The sequence below is a fragment of the Helianthus annuus genome, chromosome 1 (genome assembly GCF_002127325.2).
Source record: "Helianthus annuus cultivar XRQ/B chromosome 1, HanXRQr2.0-SUNRISE, whole genome shotgun sequence".
NCBI lineage: Eukaryota > Viridiplantae > Streptophyta > Magnoliopsida > Asterales > Asteraceae > Helianthus > Helianthus annuus.
Window position 1 is genome coordinate 131,116,218 of NC_035433.2, and position 15,327 is coordinate 131,131,544.

A 15,327-nucleotide genomic window follows, 5' to 3' on the forward strand; every position below is an offset into this window, starting at 1 on the left:
ACCTATATTAACAAAAATATTAATTATATATATATATATATTATGATATTTAACCCGTGTATTACACGGGTAACTAACCTAGTTGATTGATAAATCCAAAACTCATTTACCATGAATACGTAAAGGGAAAATCATATCAAAATCCAAGGGCCAAAATAAACATTAAAGGCGTCTAGCATGTAGATTTTTCATGAAAAACAAGGGTATGTATAAGATGACATATAGCTGAAAATTGTCACGTGTCTGTCTTCATTGGTCCGTCTGTGGGTCCCGTTAACAGAGGAAACGTCTAGAGCCTAGACGTTTGAGCCATGTGTCACTGTATGCATACCCTTGCTTTTTTGTGAAACGTTTACATGCCAGGCGGCTTTCATGTTTATTTTGGCACTTGCATTTGGTCAATGTTTCCGTTTAGAAAAAAGGTAAATTCTATAAGATTAGATACGTATTGATATCAAAATATTATACTTTTAAAAGAAAATTACACAAATCAACCTTTAGTTATACCCAAAATGACATTATGTGCTAGGGGTGTTAAAAAAATCCGGATCAAAAACCAAATTCGAAATATCTGAAAATCAGTATCTGAAATATCCAAAATTTCGGGTATCCAAAAATTGGGTATTCCGAATTTTCGGATTCGGATATGGATTTCTAAGAATTTCTGATAATCGGATTATCCGATATCCAAAAACTAAAAAAATAGTAAATATAAGTTTAGTTTTAATCTATGCACGGATAGGATTTTTTTATTTTTTTTATATAAATTCGGATATTAATATTCACTATCCGAAGTTTTTGGATATCCGAAAACCAGATGATCCGATCTTGAACACTCCTACCGTTAACTTTCAGTTTAAAAAGCGTTATTCTCAACCTTTTACTTTTTTTCTTTTGTTAAGGGAATTAACCATTGAAACAAACCACGTTAACTTTCTACCCTTCCTCTACCTAAATCACCCTCCACCACTATCAACACCATCATTGCCACCATCGAGCTTCATCATCTACAACCATCACCACTAGGCCCCACCGGTTCACCACCACAGCTTCACCACCGTCACCAGGTGCAACCCCCACCCCTATTTACCACTTCCCCCACCTTCCACCACCCACCACTATTAACCCCATCACACCCTCCACCACTTTCGTCCACAGCGACCACTGCATCAACTGCCACCCTTGTTTGTTTATTTTCACGTTCCAGCCACCGCAACTATTAGGTCCAACCATTACTCTTTCTAAACCCTCTCCCACCTTCTAAGAACAATTTCAAATCCACACATCTTTTTTCCCCAAATTCTTTAAGTTCCAGTCGTCGTAACTAGGGGTGTGCAATAACCGAACCGTTAACCGAAACCGAACCGAAAACCGACAAAACCGAACCGAAATTAACCGAAACCGAATTAACCGAACGTCGGTTAACGGATAATTTTTTTACCATCGGTTAACCGAAATTAACCGAACCGAACCGAATCATTTATTTTTTTTATATGTTTCTAGCTTTTATACCTCTATTTCATGTATTTCATATTTTATACTTTCATTTCATGTAATAATACCTCTAGTTCATTTATTATGCCTTCATTTCATTTATTTATACATTCATTTCATTTATTTATACCTCCATTTTATGTATTTAAACATCTATTCATGCATTTATACCTACATTGCATTTATTTATACATCCATTTCATGTATTCATACATATATTTCATGTATTTATACATATATTTCATGTATTTCTAAGCAAAAAAATTAGCCCTTATTTGAATTGGTTATTAACCGAAAATTAACCGAACCGAACCGAAAACCGACAAATTAACCGAATTAACCGAACCGATTAACCGATGACTTCGGTTACGGTTACGGATAATGCTAATAACCGAACCGAACCGAACCGTGCACACCCCTAGTCGTAACCATTAGCTCCAACCATCACTCTCTCTAAACCCTCTCCTACTCTCTAAGAACAATCTCAGATCCACACATCTTTCTTCCCCAAATTACAGATCTTAGATTCAATTTACTAATCTCCGAAGGCCAGGTAGCGTGGTCGTCGCCGCGCAACGTTTTTAGGTCCAGCGGTTGTGAAGTTGGTGTCGTGTGTTGATGTTGAAGGATCTTTTACAAAGTGTTTGTGAAGTCGGTGTGGTGTGATGTGATGAAGATGGTAGTCGGTGGTGTAGGGTGGATGGTAGTGGTAGATAATGGTGATATCTTGGAGAGAGAGAGAGAGATTGAGTAGAAGGGTTTTTTATACATATCTAATTTATTTATTTTTTTTAACTTTTGTTTTAAATATTTTTTTAATAAAATGGTGTGGTATTTGAGTTATTTACAATTACACAAGTAGACAAGTAGTGACTGGAAATATGAAATGACAAAATTGACCTCACCAAGAAAATTGACGCCGTTTGTCTGAAAGATCAATGTTTTAAATACCGGTATGAACCGGCCGGTTATACCGGTTAAACCAGATATCAGACACGAGTCCGGTACGATAAAGGCTAGTAAAACCCGAATACGGTATGTCTTATGTATCGGTGGTAAATCCGGTTCTACCAGTTCAAACCATTGAACCGGTTTGCATTATCTTAAGATTTGATTTCTTAATTTTAATAAAATAAAATATTAAGGTAATATTGATCTTCCATATTTCCGGTAATTAATCTAGTGCCTTCTATTATAATATTTCGTCGTTGTTGAAATTGTTACTCACCTCATACAATGCAATATTGTTTATAACTAATAAAAATATTAGACTAAAATGCACGGATAGTCCCTGTGGTTTTACAAAATAACACTTATAGTCCACACCTTTTGGAAATTACACTGGTGCTCCCTGTGGTTTGACAGTTTGTTACTCGGATAGTCCCTAGAGTAGATGACGGTTAGTTTTCTTCGTTAAGTAGATGTGAAATGACAAATTTACCCTTCACTCTATAAAAACAAAACAACCACACCCAAACCCCACCCACCCCCCACATTTCTCTCTGTCCCCCCCCCCACACCATTCATCTTCTTCACCCAGATCACCCTCACGGCCTCACTCTCACATTCATCTTCATCGCTCACACTTTCTCACCCAATCTCCTAAACAACCACATCATCAACAACAGCTTTTCACTTTCACTCACCCACCCAATACCTTCAGAAACATCGTTTCTACAGCTGCCCATGTTTCCACCGCTTTAATCAGAGCTAATTGCATAACAGTGAGCAACACCAACACTCCCACAAGATACGTGTTCAAAACATCATACCACACAACGTAGATAGTGAACACGATGGTGTCCGTAAGCCCAACGACCGCAACCATCAAATTATCGCCGAAGATGGTTACGAAATACACGAACAGGAAGGTGAGGATGAGTCGTAGAAGGAGGTTTAGTACGAGTTTTGCGACTGTGACGTCGTCATGGAAGATGTTATTGTTATCAGATGCGACAGTGAGGTATGTAGCCCAGATGTGATAAGAGAAGAAGATCATATTGGAAATGATGAGGTGAAAGTGGGTGAGTGAAAGTGAAAGTGAAAAGCTGTTGTTGATGACATGGGTTGTTTAGGAGATTGGGTGAGAAAGTGTGAGCGATGAAGATGAATGTGAGAGAGAGGATGAGAGTGAGGCCGTGAGGGTGATCTGGGTGAAGAAGATGAATTGGGGGGGGGGGGGGGAACAGAGAGAAATGTGGGGGTGGGTGGGGTTTGGGGTGTGGGGTGTGGTTGTTTTGTTTTTATAGAATGGAGTGTAAATTTGTCATTTCACATCTACTTAACGGAGAAAACTAACCGTCATCCACTCCAGGGACTATCCGAGTAACAAACTGTCAAACCACAGGGAGCACGGGTGTAATTTCCAAAAGTTGGGGACTATAAGTGTTATTTTGTAAAACCACAGGGACTATCCGTGCATTTTACTCAAAATATTATTAAAATGCTTAATAGTTTACAATAAAAATAGTTGTTTTTAGATAAAACTATGATCAGTTACATAAATCCTAGTTGAGACTGGATTGTTTTTTGAGATGAATTTGTATTTTATGGAATTTATAGGGTTAACTAGTAATCCGGTTTAACCGTCCGATACAACCCGGTTCAACCGATTGAACCATTTTAGAGCACAACCCGGTATGACTTAAAAACCGGTTTTTAGAACATTGTGAAAGATTGATTCCCGTTTGGAAATTACACTTTTTAAACTCTGAAGTATATGGTTCAATCTTGGATACTAATAATTAGGGGTGTCCAAACTGCTCGGCACTCAAAGATCGTTCGACGACCGTTCGAAAAAGTTCGGATATTTGCTCGTTCGATTCCTTGCTCGGTTAAAACCGAGCCGAGCAGCTCGGTTCAGTCTAAAAACGAACCGAGCACGAGCATAGGTACGCTCGCTCGTCGCTCGTTCGGTTTCGATCGAATTTATTTTTATTATTATATATATTATTATATTTATTAAATATAATAAACATGAAACATATCCAACCCCTAGCATATCTTCATATCTTCATTTCAAAAAAAAAAAAGAGAAAGAAAACCCTTATCTCTCTCAACTCTCAAGTCACCAGCCGACATCCATCCAGATCCCTTGTTCGCAAGCATCACCGTCCGCCGGTCAATCAAAACGGGTTTGAATACTGTATCAAGTTTTATGTTTTGAATTCAATTTTTGATTGAAGATGTTTAGAATGACTTCAACGCGTGTTTTTGAAGTTATTTTGCATTTTAGTTGTTCTTAAACATTAAACGTTTGGATGACATTTTGTGTTTATTTTTGTGGGACTTTTTATGTTTGTATTTTGTTAAATTGTTAAAGTGTGTGTGAGACATATAAGTTGGTGAATTTTTGTGAATGAATGGCTGTGTAGGAATGCTAAATAAAACTGAGCAAAAGCGAACCGAACCGTACGGCTCGGTTCTAAACCAAACCGAGCACGAGCATAAGATTTTCGCTCGATTTCCTAAATCCGAACCGAGCGGCTTGGTTTCAAACCGAACCGAGTACGAGCAGACCTCCGTTCGGTTCGGTTCAGTTCGGTTCGGCTCATGAACACCCCTACTAATAATATGTAATTTTGTCTTTTTTAATATAAAACAATTCATAAGAAAAATAATAATAAAAAAGCAGGCCACTTTATCGTTGACTTGAACAAATATAACATTGACATCACAGACAACAATGGAACCTCACCGATGGACTCACGGGAGCCATCACCATCACCCTCAGCATCGCCACCGTCCGTCAGCCGTGACTGGTTCTTCCCGGCCCCATCTCCCTCCTTCATCCACCACACCCCCACCCCCTCCCATCGCCACCACCTCCACAAACCCCCCACCAGAAGATTCTCCACCTACCCCAAACACTCCACCTCACCGTTACACACCACTTCATCACCATCACCATCACCATCGCCATCATCGTCTCATCGTGATCTCAAATATGCAGGATTCAGACGCCGTACCAATTTCTCTCGACATTACCAACGGTCTCCTACCCCGGAAGCGGCTGTTTCTTCTTCACTTCCGCATCAAAAATGTGACGTTTCTGATGATAAAAATTTGAGTTTGAATAAGTTTAAGGAGTTTTCCGGTGGCCGGTTGAAGTTCCGGTGGCAGATGCCGTTTTTAGTGGCGGTTAGTAAGTTATCTTTTTTAATTAATTGTATACAATTGTTTGTTATTTTAATTCGGTAGGATGCTGCACAAGTGAAATTAACCTGTTACTAGTAATTACTACAAATACAGTTATGGTACAGTAATTCGGTGGGATGCTGTACAAGTGAAATTAACCTGTTATTTTAGTTTGGTGGGAAGTGAAATTAACATAAGGTAAAAACAACTGGTAATTATTATGACAAAAGATCAAATACAAATACAGTTATCTCGCGTGGAAAATAAAAAAAAGACAGGTGATATTTTTCGTAATTATTATATTAGTAGAGTAATTATCCTAAGTCTAGTAATTATGATGCACTTGTAGAAGAGTAATTTTGAATTTTTTGTTGTTTGATGAACTTGTAGAGTAAACGTGTCTCTTTTAATTTTTTGATAAACTAGTACAGTAATTATGATGCACTTGTAGATTAATTTTGAATTGTATGTTGTTTGATGAACTTGTAGAGTAATTCATCATCATCATCATCATCATCATCATACTCAGTAAATCCCACCAATAGCAAAGCTAAGGTAGGGTCTGAGGAGGGTAAGATGTAGACAGCCTTACCTCTACCCCGTAGGAACTAGGAATAGAGAGGCTGCTTCCAGTGAGACTCCCTGCTCGATAGTAGTTTTGCATCAAGCCTTGGACATAAGGCACATAACACTCAGCAATTGAGACAACTGCCGATTAATGCATGTACCCCCTTGTCTTTCGGCTATCAACGCCACCACATGATGCATGATTAACCATCCTCCTCTTTTAACGTTATTTTCACGAAATTAGTAAAATAACGTTAAAATTAGTGCACTTTCACTTTTGCCCCCCGAGCGCCCACACATATATACATTATATGTGCATACCGCAAGCGGGGCGTTAATTGTAGAGTAACTGTGTGGGTTATGTTATTTTGATGAACTAGAGTCATTATGATGCACTTTGTAGAGTAATTTTGAGTTTTATGATGCACTTGTAAAGTAATTTTGATAATAACTCTACTAGTCTCTACAAGTGCATAATTACGAAAATGTCACCACTCTTTTTTACTAGACAAAAGATCACTTGTATTACTCTACTAATAGAATAATTACGAAAATGCCACCACCCTCTTTTACTTTTCCATGCCATTTGTACGCTTTGTATGATAACTGTATTTATGCGGGATCTTTACTCTAATTATTATTACGGTAGAGTTTTGAACTAGAGTAATTATAAATTTATAATTAAAAAATGAAGAGTAATAGTTACTGTAGGTTAAACTAGTATAAAAGCTGTAGAGTAATATTTTTTTACTTGTTAGTATAGTTTTTTTACACCTAGCAGACTAAGGTGTTGTTTGTTTACCTCTTAATGAGGCTCTTAATGGTTCAGATCTCTTACTGGTTCAGCACTTAATGGTTCCGACTGTTGCTTCGTGAGCAGATGTCTGAATGGTTCAGACATTTGCCTCTGAATGGTTAAGTATTATACATAGTCTGAATGGTTAAGACCTCTAATCTGAACTGATCAGACATTTGCCTCGGAAGGGTTAAGCATTATAATGGCTCTTAATGGTTCAGACCTCTTACTGGTTCAGCACTTAACCATTCAGAAGTTGTCAAACAGCCCCTAAATCTATATGTATTTGATCTAGATTCTATATAGAAGAATTAGATGAAAATATCAAAGTTGTGTAATGTGTTTGTTGTGTGGTGCAGGTTTTGATAATGACTTTTTCTTCTTTGGTGCACAAGAATATTTCTTTACATAATCAAACCAATGATCTTCAGGTAATAATAATTATATCAGATGGAGCATTTTGACTTTTGACTTTTGAGGTCAAACATAGGACTTCACTAATGCAATGTTCATGTAGAATTAAATAAACAGTCATATTTCAAATAATATGCAGGCCCAGATTACAAAGCTCAATGGGAGATTACAGGCCTGCAACTTACTACAACCAATAGATTTCGATGATCTAGATTCCGAAGAAAATGTCGAAATTCCCAATAAAAGATTGAAAAGTATATCGTTGATCATCTCGGTTACAATTCTCTCTATTCCTTTTCTCTTTCTCAAGTATGTGGAATACATATCAAAGTCGAGATCACCGGATAATTTAAAGGAAGAAGCATCGTTAAATAAGCGGATAGCTTACAAGGTTGACGTGTTTTTATCAGTACGCCCATATTCAAAGCCATTGGCGTTGCTGGTTGCGACTCTCCTTCTTATAGGTGTTGGTGGGTTGGCGCTTTTTGGTGTTACCGATGATAGTTTGGCAGATTGTATGTGGTTATCGTGGACTTACGTTGCTGATTCAGGGAACCATGCTAACTCTGAGGGAGTTGGTCCTAGGTTAGTGTCGGTTTCGATAAGTTTTGGTGGGATGCTTATATTTGCAATGATGCTTGGACTTGTTACCGATGCAATTTCGGAGAAGTTTGATTCGTTGAGGAAAGGAAGAAGTGAGGTGGTTAAGAAAGACCACACGCTTATTCTCGGTTGGAGTGATAAATTGGTGAGTTACTATGTTATAATGTTAAAAGATAACTTCCCTTTGTAATGAGTGTGTTGCATTCTTTTTACATTTTTTGTAGAGTAAATTACGTTTTTGGCCCCTGTGGTTATATCACTTTTACTATATTAGCCCAAAATAAGAATTTTTAACATATCTGCCCCCATGGTCTCTATAACTAACCATTTTGGCCCCCATGATCTCTAGACTTGGGGGCCAAAATGGTTAGTTATAGAGACCATGGGGGCAGATATGTTAAAAATTCTTATTTTGGGCTAATATAGTAAAAGTGATATAACCACAGGGGCCAAAAACGTAATTTACTCTTTTTTGTATTATAATAGTTACAAGAGTGAAGTACACGGATGGTCCCTAATAGGTTTACCAAAATTTTGCATCTAGTCCCTAGCTTTCCAAAGGTACATGGATGGTCCTGTGGTTTGCACTTTATAACGCAATTAGTCCCCCAACTTTGCCAAAAGTACATGGACAGTCCCTGTGGTTCGCACTTCGTAACGCGTTTAGCCTCTAACTTGGACTTACGGAAACCTTTAGATTTGTTGGTTGGGGACTAAATGCGTTACAAAGTGCAAACCACAGGGATCATCCGTGTACTTTTGAAAAGCTAGGGACCAAATCCAAAATTTTTGGTACACCACACGGACCATCCGTGTACTTTAGTTACAAACCTTAAATGTTTCAACCTTTAAGGGGGTCGTGCAGTGGTAAGCGCTTGAGTCCCTCTAGCAGAGTCTCAGGTGCAAGTTTCGGCTTTTGCTGGTTTTCCGCCTTTACCCCCCCCCCCCCTGCTGAAGGGCAACTGCCCAGCGCAAGCTGCGTTTTACCTGTTCTCATTCGTTAGTAGGGTAATGGTGGGGTCTCGTGAGTTGGTATAAAAAACCTCAAATATTTCTATCTGCTAATGATGTAATGGACTCAGGGATCACTATTAAATCAACTTGCTATAGCAAACGAGAGTATGGGTGGAGGGATCGTGGTAGTGATGGCTGAACGAGACAAAGAAGAGATGGAACTTGACATTGCTAAAATGGAATTCGACTTTAGACAAACATCTGTAATTTGTAGAAGTGGAAGCCCTCTAATATTGGCCGACTTAAAAAAGGTAAATAACCATTATTCGGTGTTTGAAAAATCAATATTTCTTTAGACTTAGTCACGGGCGTAGCATAGTGGGGGCGGGAGGGGGCGACCGACCCCCCGAACTTTTCGCTCAGTAGTGGAAAGTATGTAGTTTTCGTATAGAAATTTTTGGGTATACACGTTTTTGACTCCCGGTTTTATAGAAATTTTTGGGTATATACGTTTTCGACCCACCAATCGGAAATCTCAAGCTTCGCCACTGGACTTAGTCATCACTGTTTATAATTCTTCATAGGTATCTGTTTCAAAGGCGCGTGCAATAATCGTTCTAGCCGAAGATGGAAATGCTGACCAGGTTATAAATATATAAGTATATAACATGTATAATCTATTTTATTATGCATAAATGACCCTTAATTCCTAGAAATATGTTCCAACGCAGAGTGATGCAAGAGCTTTGAGAACAGTGTTAAGCCTAACTGGAGTTAAGGACGGACTTCGAGGACACATTGTGGTAGAACTCGGCGATCTCGACAATGAGGTCCTTGTAAAACTTGTAGGTGGGGATCTTGTTGAAACCGTTGTGGCACATGATGTAATTGGTCGTTTAATGATTCAGTGTGCTAGACAGCCTGGCCTTGCACAAGTATATATTTTATCTTTCTCGTAGATCTTTTAGTATATTAGATTTATTATGTTATAAGTTATAACCATCTCTATGAGTTGTACAGGTATGGGAAGATATTCTCGGGTTCGAGAATTGCGAGTTCTACATTAAACGATGGCCGCAATTAGACGGTATGCAGTTTGAGGATGTGTTGATTAGCTTTCCGGACGCGATTCCTTGTGGAGTGAAGTCAGCCTCTTGTAACGGGAAAATTATTCTTAATCCGGATGAATCGTATGTTCTACAAGAAGGTGATGAAGTTCTTGTTATAGCAGAGGATGACGATACGTATGCTCCTGTACCATTACCAACGGTGATTTTCTTTACTTCAAACAAGATAATTAGTATTTTATTTCCCGTATAGTAACTCGGTTTTTGAAATTTTGTATCATCTAATGAAAAGTATGTGTTTCAATGTCCCCTCTTTCCGATTAAAGGGTAAAAAGGGAAAATTATTAATATGGTTAGCCACCCACCGTCTTATGCAGCATAGGCCCATAGCTCATCAGTTAACCCGGAATACTTTTTTCTTTTCTTTTTTGCCTTTTGTATAAAATACTTTTGTCAAATATTATCACAAAAATTAACATACTTTATGTAATAATTTAACTTTTTGAAATGAATGATTTTAGAGGTTTTATGCATTCAAAATAGGGGTGCAAACGAGCCGCTCGAGATCGGCCTGAGAAAAAGCTCGAAACGAGCCGAGCCTTATCGAGCCCGAGCCAAGCTTGAGCCTAAAATAAAGCTTGTTTATTTATCGAGCCCGAGCTCGAGCCTGGCATGTGAAGCTCGTTAGGCTCCTCAGGCTCCTCGAGCGTTAGTGTAATATTAGTTTTTATTAATAAATAATAGTAACATTTACCCCTTATTTAAAGTTGTCTACTAAACGAGCCGAGCCGAGCTTATTTAAACTTGTTTACGAGCCAAGCCCGAACCCGAGCTTCACTTGTCGAGCTCGCGAGCCTAAACGAGTCTATTAATATTATTTATATTATTTTTATTTAATATATTAATTAGTAGATAATAAACGAGCCGAGCAGAGCTCGCGCTTGAGAAAGTACCAACGAGCTGAGATCGAGCTTTGAAAACAAAGCTCGAACCAAATGTTGTAGATGTCTAGTAGTTCTAAGCAGGCGTTTCCTAGTACATTAAGAAGTAGCCTAGCCCCCGCCTCTGTCCATTTCGTTCTTCCTTTCAAACAGAATGTTGTTACTTTATGCACGTTGAGGTGGGCCCCACCATGGGATTGAAGCGAGTGTGGGGAATAAGATGATAAAACTTACATAAGTGTATAATAAATTTGGTCATCAGGTGAAAGAAGCACCATTCGTACACATATCCCGACCGTCAAGAAAGCCCCAGAAGATTCTACTTTGTGGATGGAGGCGGGACATTGATGATATGATTGTGGTGAGTTCTGTCGTGTAAAACCCCTAATATCTTCTTTTTTCTCCGCCTTAATGCTGCAGGTCTGGAGAGGAAACCTACCTAAAGCATTATTCGTTCCAAATTCTCTCGAAAAGATACTTCTCTGTGGTTGGCGCCGTGACATTGAAGATATGATTACGGTAAATCAATCACAAGGAATCTGATGGGTCCCACTACCTTACAAGTGGCAGTTACCGTTTATCCCTAACAGGACAAACAACGGATTCGAAAATACGCGTGTGCTTTGTTTATCATCTTTTTTATAAGTTTGCTTTGAACGCTTTTGTGTTTGGTGCATATATTAGGTGCTGGATGCGTTTTTAGCACCCGGTTCGGAGTTATGGATGTTTAATGAAGTCATTGAAGGTGTGAGGGAACAAAAGCTCATTGACGGTGGTTTAGACATTGAGAGATTGATGAATATAACGCTGGTTCATCGTGAAGGGAATGCTGTTATACGTCGACACCTGGAAAGCCTTCCATTGGAATCTTTTGATTCGGTGAGTAGAAGTCTATTTGAATGTACATCACATTAGATACTTATTTTCATTTTATTTTGAGTGAATTTCAAGGGGGTGTACCTATCTACACACCCATTTCACTATCTACACACCAAAAAAGGTGTTTTTTGTCCTTACATGCACACCCTGCAGTGTCGAACTGTGGCTAAAACGCGGCGTTTTGGTCCGGTTAACCAGACAAAGATTGACGGGTGTCTGACGGGTCTGTTGACCGGACCAAAACGCCGAGCTTCGGCCGTGTTTTGGTCCTGTCAACCAGACAAAAGACTGACACCCGATCTGGTTGACAGGACCAAAACGCGGCCAAAGCTCGGCGTTTTGGTTCGGACAACAGACCCGTCAGACACCCGTCAGTCTTTGTCTGGTTAACCGGACCAAAACGCCGCGTTTTGGTCACAGTTCGACACTGCAGGGTGTGCATGTAAGGACAAAAAACACCTTTTAATGGTGACTATCTACACACTTGGTGTGTAGATAGTTTGTCCCATTTCAAGGATTGTCCTTTATCTTTATACCCATTTTCAGGCGCTGTCCTTTATGTTCAGAATTGACGAGTTTTGTCCTTTATGTTTTCATATCATTCACGTTTTGTCCTTTAGGCCTAACCCAGTTAGTTTTTTCAGTTAAATTTGGTCACGTGCTTCGCATATGAGGACATTTTTGTCAATTCAAAGGTTGAAGAAGCTTTGAGCTGTAAATCTCTTGTTGAACTTACCTTTGAAAACATAAAGGACAAAACTCGTCAATTTTGAACATAAAGGACAGCGCCTGAAAATGAGTATAAAGATAAAGGACAATCCTTGAAATTCACTCTTTTATTTTTTGCATGAACTCTGATGGTGATCATGGTTCTCATAGATTTTGATTCTGGCCGATGAATCAGTAGAAGATTCAGCAATACAAGCGGATTCTAGATCTCTCGCTACATTGTTATTAATACGCGATATCCAGGTACTTTGGCAACGAGCTAAATAAATAAAATTAACTAAAAACGAAATGGATTAAATAAGTTTGTTTTGCAGGCTAAGCGTCTTCCATACAGAGAAGCGAAGGCTTCTCAAGGTCGGAAAGGTAGCTTTTCACAAGGTTCTTGGATCGGGGAAATGCAACAGGCTTCAGATAAATCAGTAATAATTAGTGAAATTCTCGACCCGCGGACTAAAAACCTATTATCTATGTCGAGAATAAGTGATTATGTTCTTTCAAATGAGCTTGTTAGTATGGCATTAGCAATGGTTGCAGAGGACCGCCAGATAAACGATGTCCTTGAGGAGCTTTTTGCCGAAGAGGTAATTTTTTAATCATTATTTCGATATAATCATATGTTTTCTTATAATGAGTAGAATGCATTTAACACTAGTTTTACGTAACCAAATCCACATTATTAGAAGAAATAATCCAACAAGTTTATTTTAAGGAATATTGGATTATAATAATCCCAACTATTAACATGTTGGCCTCCAATGGACTCTGACTAACACGCTATTTTAATATTTATGTTGAGTTTATATTAAATGGTTGGTATATGGTGAAGCAGGGGAACGAGATGCACATAAGGCAAGCGGATCTGTATCTTGAGGACGGTGAAGAACTGAGTTTCTATGAGATTTTGTTGCGTGCTCGACAAAGGAGAGAAATAGTGATCGGGTACCGTTCGGGGAATGTTGAGAAAGCTGTGATTAACCCCCCTGGAAAAATGGAGAAACGAAGGTGGTCAGTAAAAGATGTTTTTGTTGTAATAGCTGAGAAGGAGTGAAAACCAGTTATAAGGTTTTTATTACTGTTTTTTTCCACTTTTGAATGGGGATTTTGTAATTTCTGAATGGAAATCATCCCTTGACTGTACATATCCATAGCACATTCTTTTCTCTTTTGAAAAGATTTCTGTTACGTATTCATATACACTTTTACAGTTTTACCACATTTTACATTTCCACACCACTCCCCATTCCTATGTGATTTTTTTTTTTCTACATTTAACATTTTCTACAGGATAGTCTTAACTCTTAATATATAGAATATTGCATTCCTTGTTAGTGGTGTGCATGGGTCGGTTTTGACCAAAAACCATAACCATAACCGATCGGTTATGGTGGTTATGGTTATTTGTTTTTGATGGTTATAGCTAGGGGTGTTCATCGGGTTTTTTCTTCGGGTTTCGGGTTTTTCGGGTCGGGTTGTTCTGGTTTTTCTCTAGGAAAAATTGACCCAATAACCAACCCATTTTAAAGTTCGGGTTAGTCGGGTTTGGGTTATTCGGGTTCGGCTTAGTTTGGGTTGGGTTATTCGGTTTTCGGGTTTAGATGTAAAATGAAAATAAATGTTTTTTTTTTTTACAAAATATCATCAAAATTTATATTGTTACTTTAAAAATGTCATCAAAGTTCAAAGATTAGTTGACAATATGCTATTATAATATTTAATAGTCCCAAAACTTAGTGTTGACTCCAAATCTAAACACTTTTATAAGAAAAAAACAATAAATGTTCGGGTTTTTTTCGGGTTTTGTGTTTCAGATTTTTCGGGTCGGGTTGTTCGGGTTTTTTGCCTGGAAAAAATGACCCAATAACCGAACCATTTAAAGTTCGGGTTGGTCGGGTTCGGGTTTCTTGGGTTCGGGTTTTTCGAGTATTCGCTAATTCTGGTTCGGGTGGCTTTGAATTCGGGTCATGAATAAAATTGAACAGCCCTAGTTATAGCTGGTCGGTTATGAGTGGTTAACTGTGTATTTAGCTTAGCTAAAAATAGTTTAATTTTTTTAATATGAAATAAATTGTTATTGCATATTTGTATATATTAGTATATTACATAGTATTAAAAAATACATATAATCTATAATATTAATACCAATTATTATTGAATATTCAAATAAAAATGATATGAAAAACCAACAAGTACTAAAAATCTTCAGTAAAAAACATTAAATATTAAAAATATGGTGCAAAGTCCTAAATCCTACAAAGATTTATTACATGTCGGTTCAGTTCGGTTCGGTTATGGTGTGTATGGAAAAATTGATAACCATTACCGACTCGTTACATTCAGTTTTCAAAAAAACCATTAACCGATCCACCGGTTTTTTATTTGGTTCGGTTTTTTCGGTTCGGTTTTTTCGGTTAATTCGGTTATGGTTCGGTTAATTCGGTTTTTTGCACACCCCTAAGTGAAGGTAAGCTATATAGATATAAAGTGCCCGAATAGTCCATGTGGTTTGCTCTAATTTCACATTTAGTTCCTACATTTTCAAAATTACAGCTATAGTCTCCAACTTTGGCAAATTTGTTCTCGGATAGTCTCTGAAGCGAATGGGAATTAGTTTTTTTCAATTAAGTGGGTGTGTGAAATGACTGATTTATCCAAATGTAAAACAAAATAAATTAATTAAATACGTATATATTATATAAGTGAGACAACCTAACTATATAAAAATAAAAAATAAAACAATTTTTGTACC

At 37.9% G+C, this 15,327-nt stretch overlaps 1 protein-coding gene across 2 annotated transcripts; it reads left to right on the forward strand.

The window, feature by feature from the left end:
• Positions 1-5,178: 5,178 nt before the first annotated feature.
• Positions 5,179-13,794, forward strand: LOC110878230 (ion channel CASTOR). 2 transcript variants are annotated; one of them, XM_022126501.2, is made up of 12 exons: positions 5,179-5,634; positions 7,354-7,425; positions 7,548-8,156; positions 9,094-9,276; positions 9,550-9,609; positions 9,697-9,900; positions 9,986-10,234; positions 11,394-11,492; positions 11,658-11,852; positions 12,732-12,824; positions 12,896-13,162; positions 13,411-13,794. In XM_022126501.2, the coding sequence occupies exons 1-12, from the start codon at positions 5,194-5,196 to the stop codon at positions 13,627-13,629; spliced, it is 2,691 nt and encodes an 896-aa protein (XP_021982193.1). In that variant the 5' UTR covers positions 5,179-5,193; the 3' UTR covers positions 13,630-13,794. The 2 variants fall into 2 exon arrangements, with proteins under 2 accessions (XP_021982193.1, XP_021982198.1); XM_022126506.2 differs by lacking the exon at positions 11,394-11,492 and adding an exon at positions 11,236-11,334 and having other exon boundaries at positions 5,191-5,634.
• The last annotated feature ends 1,533 nt before the right edge of the window (positions 13,795-15,327 follow it).

What these genes read in the sequence shown, in the direction of transcription:
- LOC110878230 (XM_022126501.2), top strand. Translation starts at nt 5,194, where the DNA reads ATGGACTCACGGGAGCCATCACCATCACCCTCAGCATCGCCACCGTCC. An exon ending in TCGGTTGGAGTGATAAATTG is followed by an intron (nt 8,157 to 9,093) that starts GTGAGTTACTAT and finishes TAATGGACTCAG; the next exon opens with GGATCACTATTAAATCAACT. An exon ending in TATTGGCCGACTTAAAAAAG is followed by an intron (nt 9,277 to 9,549) that starts GTAAATAACCAT and finishes AATTCTTCATAG; the next exon opens with GTATCTGTTTCAAAGGCGCG.